General features: G+C 38.3%; 1 protein-coding gene across 1 annotated transcript in view; it reads left to right on the top strand.

The window, feature by feature from the left end:
* The first annotated feature begins 10,496 nt into the window (after positions 1–10,496).
* PDPN (podoplanin) overlaps positions 10,497–19,474 on the top strand; it is a 14,129-nt gene continuing 5,151 nt past the window's right edge. Inside the window, exon 1 of the mRNA XM_010169920.1 lies at positions 10,497–10,566. Coding sequence (XP_010168222.1) covers positions 10,497–10,566 — 70 coding nt within the window. The remainder of the gene's footprint in view (positions 10,567–19,474) is intronic.

The following is a 19,474-nucleotide window of genomic DNA, read 5'->3' on the forward strand; positions in this document are numbered from 1 at the left end:
TTATGTCACTGTCATGGACACAGGCATGGAAGAGCTCTCAAGGCATTGACACAGCATCTGTGCAGTCCTCCTTAAGTTACCCACCAAGAAGCAAGTTTGGAGTTACTAACAATGAAAGATTTTTATGGTGGTAGGAAGGACATTTAGTTTGAAATTACTTCTTGTTCTGTTGTTGGATCCCTAAAAGTGAGACCCTTCTCTTCACCAAAATGACATCAGTCATCATGTTACCCAGAACAGCATCTCCTCTGGCTGCTGTTCCAACCAGGTATTGCACGCTATTCTGTGGGATGGCCAAAGGAACAATGATACAAGTTGTACCACTGGGGAGTGTTTTAATGGCTAGTTTTATAGTAACATGAATCATTCTAGGTGCACTTATGATGCTAAAAAAACCCCATCCAATAAAGGATTAGTTAATGCAAGTACTCAGGAAAGCCCTAATGATTTTTAGTTTGCCTTTAAACTTACGACTTTTCAGAAAATATAGTATACTGAAATATTGTCACTGACAGCATGGCCACTGGGCATCACTCAGTACAGCAGACACCTTCTTGTTACTTCTAAAGAGTACTGTCTGGCACTGCCTGCTGCCTTGTGGCACATCATTATCACCTTAAGTGACAGAAGGATGCAGGGTCACAACTGCTGAGCCAACAATAGAGCTCTGTAATTCCTGATGACCTTTCTGCAACATTTATGTGCACACAGTTTTATGCAACATAAATATTCTGCACGTTAATAAAGTACAGGTCAAACTGCCTGGATACATGTTATAAAGCAAAAAATCCCTCTAAAATCCAGCATTTTACCTTTACTCACACTTACAATGTAATACTCCAGGGCCTCAGTTTCCCCTTTTTTAAGTAGGGGAAGGGATGAAACTGCTGTAAGACTTACAAGTTATACAGGATATAAGATATATGGATCTAAATCCCTTATTTAATCATCTTTGCTATGAAAGATGGTGTATTATCAATAGTGCTTGCAGGCAATTAAAATTGTTAATCTTTGTATTGTACTTGGTGTACAGCTTCCTACGCCTACAAATACATGAATCATGGACCTTTAATTCAGTTTCCTGCAGTGAAACCAAGAAGATATTAACATTCCAATACAGAAAAAAACCTCTTAATTCACTACTTCTAGTTAATTAAATAACTTACAGACACAGTGTTGACACTGGAAGAAGAATCTGTTATACTTATTTTCACTCCTGATGTACTGTGTAACCTTGGAAAAGTCACTACAGCACTCAGTGCCTCAGTTTCCCCACCGTTTCAAATGGAAATAACTAGAAATAGCAAGAGGATAGAGCTTTAAAGACATATTCACCTCAAAAGCTTTCAGCATTTCCATTTTAAAAGGCCTGGGCTTTTAAATATTTATGTTTTAACAACACAATAGCGCCTTGATCCAAAGACACACATAGATGGCTTAGGGCTATTAAAGTGGTGAGCAGGGCTCCATCTCATTCCCCTTTGTGTCTGAGGATTAGTTTATGCAAGACAGATCTTGCAAATACAGAGCAAAGCATAAAACATTTATTTCCTAATTTGAAAGCATGAATTAATTTACCACTTACATAGGAAAATACTGCATTTGAACTGCCTTCCCTTCTCTCCCTCGAGTTATTCCTGACAGGCTAATATCACAAAGTGATCTCATGCAATGGTTCGAGTAATGCGAAGATAAGGTCTGTCTTTGAATCCCAGTTTAATCACATTCCTCTAGGTACACTTTCTACACTCAGTCTGAGACTCCACCCTTTTACATACCTTCTCAAGTTATCATTTCATTTTATCTAAACATAAATGATCTATAGTGTAGTTCAGAGAATAATTAAGCCCTGAATCTAATAATTGTTTTAACTATGAACAACATTAGATTTTTTTTGTGTGTGTTCTCTGTTCTTGTTTCCCTTGCTATGACACCCATGCACTTTATTTTTCAGGAAAACAATCCACCATTATAAACATTTGACAAAGTTATTTGTAAACCCATGTTATTAGTCTAGTATTTCTTCTGGACAAAGCACTAGCAGTTGCAGCTGAGACCCCTCGTTAAATTCAGTGGTATAGTATTTAATTTTAAGATATTACAGTACATGATTCAGCTACATGTCAGTGGAATAATATGTGACTGGATCCCGATTTTGCAAAATAGCTGAAGCATCCATGATCCCCTCCCACCCCCTGATTTCAGGGCTTCATTTCATTTTCATTTGAGGTACGCTTTGTCCCTTAATAAAATTCTTCAAATTGCTGCTATCTCTTGAATTTGGTTGCCAGTCAGCTGGGGTCACCGCAACAGCTGTCATTTCAAGAAAAGCCATGGTTTCTGCTGCTGAAAGACCACTGTCTTCTTTCTCTCAGCGAACCCTTCACTGAAGCAAGTATTTTCATAGCCATTTGGACATGTGGCCATGGTGGAGAAACACACAGCTGCTTGAAGATGTGGCAAAAAAATAGCAGCCCAAAACCTTGCTTGTCTGGAGCATGTTTCTCTGCTCAGTTTCCTCACTGGGACTAGGGAAGGGGTGGAATCCAGCCCTGCAGTGAGTGTTTTTAAAAGAAAACAGTACCTGTGAACACACCACTCCCTCTGGTGGCTGCGGAGCCCCATGTAGATGGTCCCCTTCTGTTTAGTCACTTCTATTATTTGGAGATAAATCCCAGTTATGAAATGTGTCACAGAGTCAGGAAAGGCCACTGGAGAACATCACTCTGCACTCGTTCTTTCCCCACATCCATAAGTATCTGTCCCCACAATCATCCTGCTTTTCTCCCCCTGCCTGTCCTCCTCCCATTTCAAAACACAACTATTCTTTCCACCAGCTTTGGTTCATCTTTGCACTTCCTTCATCAAGGTGCTCATTCTTAGGAACATGTTTTGTATACAGAAAGGAAAAGAAACCACATTCTTTTATATGTGATTCCTCCTTAAAATCAGAGTTCAAATGGGAATTTTCTCATGGAACTTAATGGGGGGTAGTATTTCTCATTTATTCATCCATTAGCATTTAATTTCTTCTAAAATACACACAAGGTTATTTAAAGATACAATTTTATTCATTTACAGAAAAACTGGCTGCACCCCCACCTCAGTCTGTAAACCCAGGCAAATGTTTCCCCATGCTGAAGACACCCAACCAGCTAATGGCCTGGCTGCCAGGACACAGTGTGGCTTCAAGAAGTACAGGGACCATGCTGGGTTCTGCTCAAATTCCAAGGTGTGATCTTGGACATGTTATCAGGATTACAACATTTCTTGGTGCATTTTCAGCACACCAACACAATGTGTATTTAAAAAAAATGAGGACATGTAAATTCCTAATGACAGACATTTGCTTTATCTGTATAAACTCACTATAAAAGCAGTGGAAGTCTTTGAAAGTATTAAGAAATAAACTCATAGAACCATTCTGTACTAGGTGAGAGACAGTACACAGAATATGTGTGCATTTCCCCCTTTTTTGGCTCCATTGCTGTGTTGCTTTCTTTATATAACTGTTCTAGTTAAAAGAACACTCCTGACCTAAGAAAACCTACGTCAACCTTATAATTTTTTGTTAAATACATGGTGGTCATCCACAGGTTTAAAAGTAGTAAAGAGTGGGCATTCCATATTTAACTCTGAGTCACTCCATTGTATGTCACGTAGAGACAACTGCTGGCACTTTGGAAAGACTTTTTCTGAATTAAGTACTTACTGACAGAAATCCCAACTCCTGTGCATCCTCAGGAGCATGTACACTCCCTACAATCAGCTCTTACACCCTGGGTAACCTGTTGCTTTTTGGGAAGGTTCTGTTTTCAGGACTGTGCCCCCAGAGGACTTCATTCTCTCAGGATCAGGAGACAGCTTTATTGAGAAAGCAGCTGAGAAGCTCTGCTCCCGGGGTCTTTATAAACAATCATCATACATGGCCTCTCGCGAAAGGCACTGCAGACCACCTACCAAGTGTGTCCTATTCACTTCAAACCAGTATTTTGTCTCAGGTAGCAATGGTGCTACTCTTAATTTAAAAATATTATAATTCATGCTTGTGTTAAACAGCCCAAATTCATCTGCTTCTCATGAGCAGCCTTACAGTATGAACAAAAAACAATTTCAATTTTTAAATTGTAAAAGCGGGAAATAAAGTCACTTCAACATCAAACGACAGACTTTAAAACATCATAGAGAAATTTTGACATTTTACACATGTGAACTCAGTCTTATATAAAATCACTCTGTAGTAGCCCTCTCTGCTCTTTCCTTCTTCCAGTCCATCTTACTCAAGTCTTTTCAGGACTGACTGAAATGGCATCATAGAGAAAAGCAGCTTGTACAAAGAACAATTGCTCATAAGCCTAAAATGAAACTATTGCAAGTGTAGATGCTTACTACTTCTCCCTTAAATACTCGTTTATTTTAAGAGTCAATTCAATACATCTGGATTTCATGGCTATGATGGAACCTGGCAGCTTCAGAATTGCTCTCTCTATCAGCCTGCTGTACAGACCAGAGGCACTGGCTCAGTGTGTGCCCACTTATCAGATCATAACATCTTTTAGGTTGCCTCTATGCCCCATAGATTGGTTTGTGAACACTGGTATATATTGATTTTGCTGACACTCTGAGTTATAGCAGCTGAAAACCTAGCCCCATCTCTATAACCAACTGATAAATATCAGTACTATTTCAGCTTAAGATCTCCAACTTCAAGCATTGTTGCAGTTTTCTGAGTCAATAATCTCTTCTCTATATCTGACAGCAAGGGTTGCTCACGCGTCTGTACATATAATATTTTACAGTCAGGAGCACAGATGGTCAAGGAACAGGGTAAGATTTATAGTTGCTTATCTTAAAAATAGCTGCATAATATGAATATTTCAGTTTGCCAATACTAATACCAATCCCTTCCTATAGGACATCTTTTACTTTTCAAATGGTGAATTCTTCTTCTGTCTTTTATCAGCTACAAGTCTGACCAAAAGTGGTGTCCCTGTCAGTCAGGAAAGGCCACCTGAAACAAATAAGGTGAAAGGAGCATCTTCTGCTTCTCCCATCCCCTTACACCTGCGCAATGAAAAACTTGTGGAATGCCATTTTAAAAGCTAAATAGAGGCTAATACATATTCTTATATCTTGCATACAAAAAGCATTTTCAGAAATCAGAAACTAGAAGCACAGGGACTCAAAACCAAAAGCTGCCACAAAGCCGTGGTTATTTAAGGCCTATGCAACTCAAAGAGATATGATGGACTTCAACAATTTATAAAAGCCATTTCTGAGGCAGGGGTCCACATTTCTGCAAGAAGCTCTTATAAGAATCTTTGACTTCCATGTAAATAACCCCATAAGATGGAAACAATTACCCACAGTCTCAATTTAAAGTCCACTGTATAGATCTTAGTACATGCATGTACGTATACAGATAACTTCTCTCTATTTACATGGATATAAAAAGGCCACACAAAGTCTCATCTCTTGAAAGAGGAATATCCAAATCATCCCTCTGCCATCCCACAAAATCCCACAAGTTGTCACAGACTGTAGCACAGCGACAGATTTGAATGTCCTGGCTTCTGCCTGACTTACTACAGAGTTTTCCATGAATGTGCAGCTCCATGTGCTGGTAGAATTTCTCTTTCCACAGAACTGTCTCCAGTATAAGTGAAATCTTAGCTTACAACACCACCAGCATATAGAAAGTAAACCCATATTTTCCCTTCCTACTCTTTCACTAAAAAGATACTCAAAAAGTATAAATCAAGCATCCAATTTGATTATATCCTTTGCAAATCTGCTCTGAAACTAAAGAGATACTATCTCTCTCTGTTGCCAAATTTCCTGTTTCTGTATCCCAGGGGCAGCTGTGGGCCCTGCAATATTTGGTCAGAAGTTTAAAAACTGTTTTCTGCAAGCCTTATTAATTTTCAAGCCATTTCCTGTTTTCTCTTTGCAGCCAAAACCACCCCTTTTGGCAGGTACTGAAATACAAAAACATACAGAGACATCTCAGTTTAGTTTGAGGAAATGTTCTATTACTTGAAAGAGGAGACCCAGAATAACTAAAATTTTTTGTTACCTGCTTTCAACAAATCAACTTTGCTTTACTGTGAGGTAACCTTTCCGCAAATCATGCTGTATAGAATTGCCCATCTCAGTTTTTGAATCTTTTACAGAATTTATTTTAGTCTTAGAAAACATCGTATAAGTCACAAGCAGAGCGTCCGCAAAACAAATTCTCCTGGAAGTGGAAATAGAAAGAAAATTCTATTTACAGGTTGCATTTTTGATAACTGATGTTTAGGCAGCTTCTTTTGATTTGTAACCCAAACTGTAGAAACTATCTTCTGTTTAGTTTGAGACCCCAGAACCTCAGCTTGCAGAAGAGACAAGCATACACAGACTCAGATAATTTACTGGAGCTCCTGCACATCAGTCCCAGAAGATGTAGGTGTCTTCAAAGGGTTTAAAAAATAAAAAGAAAAATTCAAACAAATTCTTGTAATACAGCCCTAAAAAGTTTAGACCCCGATATATATATAATTCCTTGTGTTTTAGAGATAGCCGGAGTGAAAAGAGGAATAATTCCTGAGATATTTCAGGAAAATAGTTATAATTTTGTTGTCATCCAAGATTAAATACAAATAACAGATTCATGCTGCACTTGGAGCTCTAACAACAATCTCTTCTCCTCTCCAGCCCATTCACCCCAGAAGCTGACTCCGCATTGTCCCCAGAGTTCATTGTCACGTTTTGCCCTACGCAGTATTCCTTACTTTCTGGATCATAATGTTCACTTGCAGAGAAAGGAAATCTGGAGCTAGGTTTTTACAGAGCAAATAAATTAAGTGTACACATACAGATTATTTCATTCAGCAGAGAAATGCACTCAATTCCAGGATAAACTGCCAGACAAATTGCCAATTATAAGGCCAAACCAATACCAGAGATCATCATAAAGCACTACACTTCCACAAGAGTGTTACTTAGGCAGCCTGAGCAACCCCAACACTGCAAACCACCCTACAGAGCCGTGCACATTCATAAGAACCAAGCTGCCTACAATTATCCCCTGTATGACATCTGAGTTATACGTGGTGAGTGGCAAGGCTGTCCTGGCTGATTGTGGAGCTGTTGTTTCAAGGCCTGATTCAAAACCAGTTAATGCCAATAGAGTCTTCCATTGACTTCAGTGCTCCTGGGTTCATATTGCAACATTGACTGGTTCAGGGGAAACCATTATCATCCCACATGACCTCTGCCACTGAGACATAACACCTCCCAGGACACAGTCACTGTTTTCTACTCCCCCAGCTATGTTTCATTCCTTGCTCTTACTGAAGTAGAGACAGTCTAAGCCTCACACCAGGCTGTGCAAATGACTGAAACAGTCAGATGGAAAGAACAGATTATGAAATGAAAACATAAGGGCTGCTTGTACTCTAGACCCTTTCCACCTCCTCCCTTAAACCACTGTGATTAAAAACACACAGATGCCTGGCAAAAAAAAAGTGACCCATGGACTCATATCCTGGCAATTGTCATAACACATCCAGAACAAAAAAGACCAAATGACAACATCTCTGGATAGAACTAAAATTCATTTCATTGCAGCATTTTGGTACCTGCACAAGTCCACCCCCACCCTGCAAAGACACACACTTACATGTGCCCTTACTTTCTATTTTGAAACCAACAAACCACATAATTAACTGCTGCTTTAAACATTGATAGATCATTAGATCAGAACCTTAGATTAACTTCTTTATTTTCACAAAACCTATTGGTTTAACTGAATACAGTGAACTATCGTTTCATTAAAACCCCCTTAATTTGGTACAGTTAAGAGGAAAACTGCTCCCTCCTCTCTCTGGCTCCAGACCCTCTCCCAAGGGTATACTGGCACTTCGGATAGAATTTTGTTGATGTTTTAAATCGGAGGGCTCAGCAATGGCTCCCAGCCTTCATCTCCTTACTCAGCAACATGCTGTCCTCACTAGGAGGCAAGTTCCTGTCATGGTTGTCCTTAAGGAACAATTTCAGCCCAAGATAACAATTAGGAAGACATTCCTAGTTTTTTCACTAACTTGTTTTGCATCTGTAGGCAAATTTATTTCCCTTTGTTGTTCTTTGATAACATGATAGAAGCTGATTTTATTAAATTTGTCATAGTTCAATAAGTTTATCTAAAGAGTTTTTCTTTTAGGAATAGGCTGGAGCAAGAGAAATAGGCTGGTATAGGAGAAGTTTACTTCTTGGGAAGAATAATAGAAGTGTTAAAAAGTGTTGAAGTAACCACTGGAACTCAGACATCTCTAGTTCCTGAAGCCTAAGAGCTTCAGTTCCACACCTGAAATACAATACAGTTTGAAGGAAGAAATTATTTAATTCAGCAAATAGCTTATCTTTCTTTAGAAAGGCTTATTCCTAAACCCCTAAATTTGTTTATATGAATAATCATAAAAATGAAAGGTCTTCAGAGTACCTTTGAAGAAAACTGAATGAAATTCTAAAAATACCTTCTTGTTCCTAATGAGAATTTGTCAACATTAAAAAAATCATTGTTTGTTCCAGTTTGTCTTTAATAGTGTACTAGTGCACTTTTTTCACTCTGAAAAGAGATAAATTCAAACATTCCATTCTGATAAGGTAAAGAACGATTTGTTTCCATTTTTCAAATTAAGTGTCATTAAAACAGACATAGTCCCCAAGCAAATTTCAGTTTCACAAGTGGTATTTCCCAACAAGCAAACATTCTTTTAAATAAATTTGTAGCAGCTTTATCAAAGGATAACTAATCCCAGATTTTAAGATTCAAGACATGCTGAAAGTCAGTATATGGGAATATTTACTTTACTGGTTTTCTAAAGACAATAAGCCAATAATGCCTGTTCCTTCTGTGCATTAGCATTGTCAATTTTCATCCCACTCTCCTAGTGATCTTCAATGCAAAACACACAATTATAGCATCAAAATTTATATCTATAATGAAGGAATTCCTTTGGCACCCATCACTTTCAAAAGTAAAGAAAAGCCCTATGGAAGGCGTTGCATTTCCCCTCTGCAGCCCTCTTTACATGACTGTATCACTGCTTATGCTTTGTTTCTTTATAGCACAAAGTGTTGTGGGGTCTTAATGAGGCCTCTGACTCATATTCCCCAAGCAAAACACCCTAGCCACAGTTGTGTGGTCATTTGTTTTTTTTTTTCTCTCAAAAAAAGATAAAACCTTTCCCACAAGTCTGCCCCACTCTTCTGCAGAGGTTACCTCCTCCACAACTGTCAGCAGAGAGGAAACAAATCTATGCTTCTGCTACTATGCTTCAGACTGTGATGTTCTAGCACTGCAGGACTTGAAGACACAGAAGCTGAGGGAGAAGGTCACACACTTCCTCCACTCAACTATGTGGCACACTGGTATACTTAGTTCTCATGTGAACGCTGATTTAATACTCACCACATTCCTAAAAAGACATAAACTAGTAGATTATTACTTGCCCAAGACAAGGGCAGAATCAGAAAAGGATTAATATAAGTCATTGCTCCCTGAGTCCGGCTTTAGCCCCAGTCCCTGTCTAGCAATCATTATTTGTGAGATTAATTATTGTTACAGAGGCTGATAGAGCATCAGTCTAGTCTTCCATACATGCCACACAATGCTGATGTACAGAAACATATACAAGAAAAAAGTAACTAGTCTTGCACAGACTAATAGTAACACACAAAAAGGGAAAAATCCCCTGTCTCTGTAGGGTGATATCAGCACATGATGGCCAGCAAACCTGTGGGCAGAGTGAAATGCTGGAGTGCAGCTAGGATGTCACTTGAGGACACAAGCTGAGAGACTTAGACACACAGAAAAACTCAGACAGTATTTACTGCAGAATTAAATAACATCTCCTAAAACTATTTCAGTATCCCTAAATGCACATTCACTACCACACTTGCTCAGATAAACATGGGGGCTCACTTAGCAATGAAAAAAACTTCAGTTCACTGCTGGAAATAACAGAAAAAAAATCTCTTTAGTGTTGTTCCTTAAATATTATTTTAAGGACAGTTTGCAGAAGGGAGGAAACTCCCTGAACACCTCGCTCTGCCTAAATACCCTTTCTCCCTTTGCTAAATAAAAGTCTTCTGGAAGACACAACAGCTCCTGTAACTTTAAACCTGGGCTGAGATCATAATTTTGGTACTGACCAAACAGAGTGGAGAGGGCGGGCCAGGCTCTTCTTTGAGGACCACCTTAGGCATGCTCCCACCCCTTGGCTAAAGAAAATAATGCTGATTCCACTCAGTTTTCTTTAGCTGTATAGTTATCATCTGAGAAAACCTCCTCCTTTAGACTACAGCAGTTAAAGGAATATTTGGAATACCAAAGTATTTTTGCAGTGATTTCTTTTTCTGATCTCAATTCTTGCCTGCCTCTAAAAAAATTAATCAGAATTTGAATCCATCTGGTCTCAGGATTGGAAAGCTGTTCTCTAAGCCGATCAAAGATGTTTATTAAAGTTCCATTCTTCATCTTCGTTCTAGGGAGCATGCCTTTCATAGCACTCGCTGAAGAAGGTAAGAAACTTTGGTTAAAAAGTTCTTTCCAGCCATTTCCTGTAATTTAACAGTTTGCGTGCTTACTAGTAGGCAACATAGCTGCTCTGTCCTGTTTATACAACTTGCTTTTGAATTCTTAAGCTACTACTGAGCATCTACGATGGCTGTAATCAGGAAAGAAACATATCAAAAGTTTTCAGATGGGCTGAGTTTATGCTCTATTAGAAAAGACTTCTCTGTGTGTCTGTAAGGGGAGGAGAACAGCACAAGCACTCAGGGAACAGCCCTTGGAAATGTCTTCAGTTTCACTGTAATATATGCAAAGGAGACTGCAAGCAATAATTTAGTTGTAACTGATATTTTGGTGGTGAAACACTATGAAATTAACTTAAAATCTTTCCATTCCACAGTTTAGCTTCTGTACTTCGAGGCATTACAACAGCTTAGAATTTGAGCCTTAGGCAGGGTTTTGCTAAGACTAACTTAGCCATAAGCAATATATGCAAGTGAGGGAAACTAAACCAGGGGGAATTATTACCCAAGACAAATCTGAAAAGTGTTATGTATCTACTTAGAAAAAGTTTATTTGGCAAACTATTTTGTATTTCACAAAAAAATGACAAAATATACTTTTAGGTATACAGATGTTAAAGTCTTTTTCCAGCTAAAGCAGAACAGTCTGATTTATTGACAGTAAATCAGAATTACTCCGAGCAGTACTTGATTCCAGGAACATCACATCCAAATTCAGGCTTTCTGCGTAGTATTTGACTCATTATGAATGAATGTGCCATCGGGCAACGTGCCTGATGTATGCACAAACAGAAAGTATGCTGTAGTGGTGAAATTCAGCTACCATTGCTGCAGAACATGGTCCAAGTACTAATGCTCTGAAAACAATAACCCAAAACTCAACCCACTGCACTTTCAAAGCATAAATCTAAATGTCTGACTTGGATTTGGGGACTTTAACTGAAACATATGACTCAATTTTGTCCTGGTGACAATATCATTTTGCCAGAAATAATGGAGCTATATCAATATACAGTACGTGTGGATGTTGGCTTAAAACTTTTAATGGGAATTCTTAGTGTCCTGTATGTCAGAATATGAGGCTGAAAGTTTGGAGTTATGCTTCAGAGTTTCACAGAAACTAAAATCAGATACCAGGCAAGTCCCAAATATTGCTTTCTAGGCTTTCTCTGGGATAAGCACTTACAGCTCACCCAGCTAGCATATCCTTAAAATGCATCAATATTAAAAGTACCAAAGTTTAAAGCCATTAAAAATGAGGCAAAACCCACCACAATTTTCTAGCATTACCTTAAAAAGTTTCTAGGATACTAGAATTACAGGAAAACAGGTCTTTCATCTTAAGAGTTTGGGGGAATTTTTAAGTATATTCTCTCTCAACTCAGAGAAACAAGTGCAGCAACAATTCAGGTTGAAATCCTGTTAGCCAGAAAAATGTTAAAATATTTCCCACTTGCAAGATTCTACCTCTAGTTTATTACCAGTATAGTGTACATTGAACTGCACAGTGGAAACTAGAACATGGTTTACAGTATTTAAGGTTTTCTGTGTCTGTTTAGGCTTCATGACTTTTTCTTCACATGGGGTCAGTCATTTAGGATAACTTCCAAAGGATACACCAGGAAAATAGACTCCAGATATAAAATAAGCAAGTCCCAAATATTGAGCATGTGTAACACTGCTGTTTACTGATACCCATCAGCAATTACAAGTTAGAACAGATGTAAAGTGTCAATGCCACCTTTGGCAATCTGTGACTGCACTGACAGCAAAGATGGAGAATTTTTCTGGCTTGTATAGTACTGGGTGGAGTGGGTATGTTCAGATGCCAAAACTTCTGGGGTAGACAATTTGTCCTGAGTATTTTAGAGGAAAAAGGTTTCCTTATCAGATTCTGACATCTCTTAACTCTGATCAGGCCATAAATAAATCTGCAGCTACCCTTCTGTTATATTTGGGCACTCCATTTTTGATTGGAGACTTGATTGAGACTGAATCAAAGAAAGCAGGTTTGTTTTGATCAGGAACCATATATCCAAAGTTATTATTATTGGTTCCAAATTCCTCCTTGAATTGCCAAATAAATTGACTTCAGCTGTTGACCCTAGTTGTAAGCATAGCATTTTCCCCCTTCCAGGTGGTGATCCACAATTTGAGCAGTTTCATTAGTATTTGCTGTCTTTGAGTTGTTGCAACTTCACAAAAAAGCCAGAGGCACAGAAACCACTTCAGGACAACTATGAACCAGAAACATGATTGAAGAATAGCAGTTACCCCGATCCTATAATAGGACTGTCAGCCAACCTATGAAAAACATTTCAGTGAAAACCTATGATTCTTAAAGAAGTCAGAAATGCTTAAACATTCTTCAAAGAGAACATGCAAGTTACATCTAACATCAATAAATTAAAAAAGAGCAAAGATTTCTAAACTTCTTGGGTTTGTGCTGCTTTTAACATGAATATTTGGTCCCAACATCAGCAACATGGTTAACAAGAGAAAGGATAAAGGTCCCTTTAATCTGGCCACATAAAGCAAGACAGAGCTGTAAAAACAAAATACTATGCCAATGTGGAGGAGAAGGAGAATTAACTTATTAATTCACTTCCCTCTTCATATGTGAGCTTCCAAATAAAATTAATGGCAGAAATTAGCAAAAATACAGGAAGAAAACCTAGTAACAAATCTTACATCACTGTTTACTTAAAACACATTCACTCATGCTCTATTTGTGTTATCCATTCATGGTTTAAATCCTGACTAAAACAGCCAAGTACTTTATCTTTCTTACAACCAAGGACAGCCCTGAGCACTAGACAAGCCAATGAATTTTTAGACTAACACATTTCCTACTGAATGATTAGCAGAATCGTTTTGTCCTTCTGTGATTCAGTTCAGCATATAAAAACTCAGGCAAGTCTTAGCACACAGGATCAGACCAAATGAGTTGAAATGGAAGTTGGCCTGAATTTTTTTTTTTCTGGGCACAGCATTAATCAAACAATTAAAAGCACAAGCATTCAAATGAGTGCTGTACAGAGGCAACACATTTCCTAATTTGAAACATTTCCCATGGTGCAAGTATCATTACAGATGAGATTACTCTAGTAGCTGTCACATAACATGAACAAAAATTAACATGATTGTTAAACGAGTTACCACATGTCACCTGAGCTGTATCAACTGTCCACATGCCTGATCTTATCTAGAGGCAAATACTGGATTATAACTCCTTATGCAAGTCTTAAAATTAAACAGGTTTATACTAGGTCATGTTACTTTACATTTGTTTTGGACTAAAAGTAAGCACAGGGACAGAATAATTCTGATGAAAGGTATTTATAAGGTAAGAAAGGAAACTGAATTTTATAGTCAACCATGAAAGACGAAAGAAGTTTTCTGTATTTTTCAAAATAATAAAACACAGAATCGATAAAATTGCAAGAAAATATTTTTTCAAAAGTATCTTGATTTACCCAAACTCTATTGCCAGTTCAGTGGCAAAACTAAACAATAGTCAGGCAACTCTAAACTCTTCTGAAAATAAAATTCTTTAACTGGCACTAAATAAAGCAAACAACCAAAATGAACAGTCACATGTGAATCCAAAAGGAAGCAAGTTTTCTACTAAGTGTGACAAAATCTTTTACCCTGCATAATAAATGAGCACACTTGCATGTGTCCCCCCTATATACCTCCTGTAAACTACATTAGCATGATCTGAATCTATCTCTAGATGTCCAGTACCTGAAACTTGATTATCACAAAAAGGAGAAAAACATTTTACTGGGATCTCAGTTAGCATGTCTACAAATTAGTGAGTCTGTATTTTGCAGTGTTTTAGTAATAAGACCATCAGAGAACCGATAAAATTTGCTTTCTCTTCATTGGGAAAGCAGAGACTTGCCCATCTGTATCTCAAAAGTTAGTTTTTTAATCTGTGTAACTTTACAAGCAAAGGAAATAGTAATATTTAAAAGCTCACAAGTGGACCTTTTATTAATCCGAGCTATACAGTGAAAACTGGAAACAGAGAAGCCAAATTCTCAGCTCCTGTAATCCAACTGTTTCCACTGAAGCCATACATTTACACCAGATCTTATATTTGCAAACCATCTGCAAAAATAAGCAGCTGAGAACCTAGAGAGATAAAAGAGCATTTTAATAGATAATAAAAAGAAACAGTAAAGGAAGGCTAGCCCACAGCATGCAGGCTGTTGGGCTCCGACAGAAGCATGCAGTGTTTCCTCTGTGTGTCATTTGAGGCAAGCCACACATCCATGCGTACCACAGAAATGACTACTGTTTGCCCAGCTCTGACATATGGTCTGTCTCAGTTGCACGTTTGTTTTGTTGGTTTGTTTGCTTTTTGTCTGGATGCAGTCAGGAACTACAGGATGGAACCCAAACGCTGCCAGTCCTACTATTCACTGCATCCCAGATCCATGCTGCAGACAGGCAGCCTCTCAAAGGGGCTCCTCCGATTTGTGTGTGCACGTACTGTACCCTCAGTTTGAAGTAATCCTGCAGCAAAGCTCACAGAGCTGTATGGTGCACAAATTGCTACATGGCATTTCAGAAAAAGACATAGGATTGGCAGTATAGATATGTTGGGATGTTCTAAAGAGAAACAAATGAGAAAAATAAGACAAACTCACTGTTGATTTCCAACTCTTCTCTGAGAAGCCTGGCCAGAGGCTCTCAAAGGAAAAACTGTGATGCTGTGCCCATTCTCATGTTGCTTTATAACTTCCCTATGTTTTTCCATCTTTGTATTCACTGATTACAAACACTACAGCATTCAGCATTAATTGCATCAAAACAGTCCTTTATGAAGGCACAATTCCACTGCGTACACCATTTCAAGCAAACAAGGAGTCTCCTAGGAGGGCTTGAGTAGTGTATGAGCTGCTGCTAAATCTGTTAAGGACACACTTAATTCCAAATGCCTATTAAAGTGTTTTTCTGACTATGAAACCTATCCAAATATTAGCTAGTATGTTATTAGTATGAAAGTCAGACTAAACATATTTGAATGAATCTCGCTTGCTGCATGGTGATATCAAGCAGCTAGCCAAAAATCATTGTGTGAACAAAATTAAAGCCTAGTTTCCAGTTACAGTGTTTAGCACACATTTAAAACCAATTAGTTAAGAAATGATCATGCAAACTGTTCTGCTGGCAGATATACAAGGGGTTAGTCACCTTCACAACAGCAGCTGTGAAAGGGCATAAAGCTACATCCTCAGAGTTTTTAGGAAGGAAGTGATTCAGGGAAAAGATTAATTTATTACTGTATCAGAGGTAATGTCTTAATTTCTTTCATCTACATTTACATATCCCAATATTTGTACACAGATTGTCTACTTTCCTGCTGCACACCCAATACAATTTGCTGATCCATTACACAAAGTTTTGTACTTTTCTCCTTGTCTTAGCTCCAACACTCATTCCTTGTCAGCCATAGAGCAATAAACACGGGGCAGTTTTAGGTGCCACTTACAGAATGATAAAAAAAGATACTTACAGCTTGATCACAATTCCAGTCTTGGTGCCCCAAACCCTTACTGCTCAGACAAAACAAAGAAATTGCTAGTAAGACTGCAAACAGTTGCCACAGGGTCATGGGGCAGCAAATACATTAGAAAGTAGTTTTATTCATGAGATAGCAACTCTGAAGTCAGTGTACTTACAAGACAAGAAATCAGAGATAGACACAGCAACATCATGAAAAGCATAAACCTTAGAAGACTCATCTCTAGTTCTGCAAGGAATATTTTAAAGGAATATCCCATAATGGAGTTAAATAGTCTCTTTCTTAAGGCCCACATCTCTGTGTCCAATTTTATCATGTGTAGGACAGGCTTAATAAGTTACTCTCATGGCTTTGTTTCATAACTTGTTTGTGGGTCATATACATCCATCAAGCACTTCAGAGCAGTTAGTTTTCTCTATATCTGCCCAGTTAAAATGTATTTTGTTTTGCTTTTCTGTGGGTATCCTATATATGGGCAATGTAGATTACTTTAACATTCAGAGGACATGTGATTTACTTCAGAAGCAGCCAAGGGATTCGTTGCCACTTGGCACTGTAGATTTAAACTCTGGCTTTGTTCATTTGGCTACGCCAGCCGCAGCAATAGAAACCATCTGTAGTAGGGTGGGGTGACCAAAGGAAATGTTTCTGACAATTCAGCAAAACATTGTCATCATGAGCTACATGGAATACCCGAACAAAGTCAGTCACACTCTAAATAAGGCTAAATCCTTCCATGTGCATCATGACCATTTTTCAACTGGCAGATACTTTCCCAAGCTGATGGTATTTTGTCATCCAGTTTCCTTCATTATATAAAGCAAAGCTGTCAGTCTTTTTAGAAGGAAATCGCAGTAACCATTTCAGGATTTAGACAGACAGGACATACTTTCTCCTGAACAACAAAAAGTGTAGACACTTAAACATCTGCCAAGGCATTTCTTTATCATGGCATGATATATTACTCCAGCTTCCAGAAGGAATTGACAGAAAAAGAGAAAATGCCAATGCCATGGTCCCAAACAGGCTAAGGATAGTACAGTTGTCAAGAATTTTTCAGGAGCCACAGGTACAAATGAGAATTTCGGTTCTTATTAAGAAACTTCCTTGCCTTGCTAAAATCTGAAAATTATAACTGTCCAGAGGCTCAAAATCCAGAAGGCAAAACCCAGAATCCATCATATTATATTCTTCAAAACCTCAAATTTTCAAAGCCCCCAAAATTCTGTAGCCTGGATTTGGCAGTGTTGAACCATCTCACAAAAAAGAGACATCTACATGATCTTCTAATGCTTAAGCAACTATAGAAAAATAATGGAAAGCTACTTTCAGAGAAAAATAAGCTGATGAGGTAGGTTTTGGACCTGACAGGGGAATATGTTTAAATTGAGGATGAAACCAAATAACAGACAATTATATTTCAGAATACAGAGCTGCTGCTGAGATATTATGTATTCAAAAGGCAGATACCTTATCAAATCATACATTTTTGTTAAACTTCAACCACCATGAATAAGAGTTTCCATTGAATTACAGCTGAACAAGACTCCACTAGTGAGATACTGACTTTAAGACTCACTTTGCTCACAATCAAATTAAGGTCTGAGTGAAGAACACTTCCTCAGAAAGGGAATTCCTGTATCAGGACATAAATGCTGAGTGAAATACAGCCAAAACAGGATGGCCAAACACCCACGTACACCCACAGTCCTTCAAACAACACCACTTGGTCTGCAACAGTTCAGGAAGCAGATACTGAAAAACAGTCAACTAGATAGGTAGCTTAGTAATATCTCAAACAGAAGAGAGGTATCTCCCAAGTGACCATCCCACTGAATTCTGTTCCTTGCTTTTCTAGAGAACCATTCCATACAGCACCTATCTAGCACAGCTGGACAGAATAAAATATATTGATAAGATACAGATAAGAATAAACTTGAACTTTAAGAGCAAAGCTTTTGTTTGACAGTTAACCTGCCAGTTAATTTTTTTAGCCATTACAAATAACAAGCTGCTATTTTATTTTTTTTTTTTAAATAGGTGGAGAGGGGCAATGAGCAATAATGATTATTTCAGTTCTTGCTAGAGAGAATCCTTTAGAGTTACCAGTTTTTATCTACTGGTCTCTTATCACAGAGATGGAAACATTCTATTTTGAGGGCTTCCTATTTCAAGGACAAAGCTAAAATACATGCTTACAACTGCCTTTGCCCACTAGCATCTGGGTTTATTCAGACTGCTGGGAAAGAAACAAGAACCTACAACATTTTTCATCTTCAAAAGTATCTCTGTTGGTTTTGGAGATACCTGAAAGAATTACTAATGAATAACAGTTTTACAACTCACTCTCCTTTCCAACACAACCACTGTGCTTTGAAAGCAACCCCGAAGAGGTTTTTCTAGTAAACTGTCACTCGATGCATAACAATGAGCAGTGAGCTCATCTTCCCCTAAGTGGGTCAGGGGATGCTTAACCATGGGATGTTTTCAAAGCAATATTACACTTTCAAAGACATCAAATTTTCTCCTGGTGTGAGAAGTTGCAGCCTGATAGCAGCTGGGGACTTTGAACTGAAACACACTCAGCTGGAACTCTGGCAGAAAGTGATGCAATGATTAATTCACATCTGCAGCAATGTATAGCTGCAAACAGAAGAGGCCATAGTGCTAGTTGGAGACAATCCTAGAACTGTGAGGCACTGTTTTTATTTACAGTCTCCTCTAAGGTAATATCAAGAACATATGAAGGAGCACTGCTTAACCCTATGGCTGTTGCTGCATTTAGCCCACATCAGATGAAACCAACAAATGACTAAATCACATAAACCCTTCCCATCCCACTTACATTCCTGATGTCAGCAGTATATATGCATGATACTGGGGAGAGGGAGAGAAGTTTAATGTCCAAGAGTTTCTTTCAATTTCAGTATTTTTCTTTTACTTTATTACTACTTTCTCTGACAGAGTTATCTAGTATCAAATATTCCTTCCTACAAACGCAATACACCCATAACAAATGACCTCACAATCTTTCTTGTGGTAATTGTTCAGTCGTGTCTGTTTAACTACCACCCAGACTACCTCCAGCATCTGTCCAGAAAAATATACCTGGAAATATAGTCCAGAGACTATTCCCCAGCAAATACAGGGCCTCAGCTTGAATGCAGTATTATGCAGATTGGATAGGGCTGGATGAGACCTCCACACTGACAGAAATCAGTTTGATCTGTAAGTTTTAGGAAGTTAATAGGGGAGTCATGTTATTCTAGTTTCCTTTTACAGTTAAGGAAAGGCAGCACTTCCAAGGGTGACACAAGTCTCAGGTATGCTGAGTTACCTTCTGGAAGTATTGATCTT

This window comes from Antrostomus carolinensis, unplaced genomic scaffold, assembly GCF_000700745.2.
Source record: "Antrostomus carolinensis isolate BGI_N321 unplaced genomic scaffold, ASM70074v2 scaffold18066, whole genome shotgun sequence".
In the NCBI taxonomy this organism is placed as follows: Eukaryota; Metazoa; Chordata; class Aves; order Caprimulgiformes; family Caprimulgidae; genus Antrostomus; species Antrostomus carolinensis.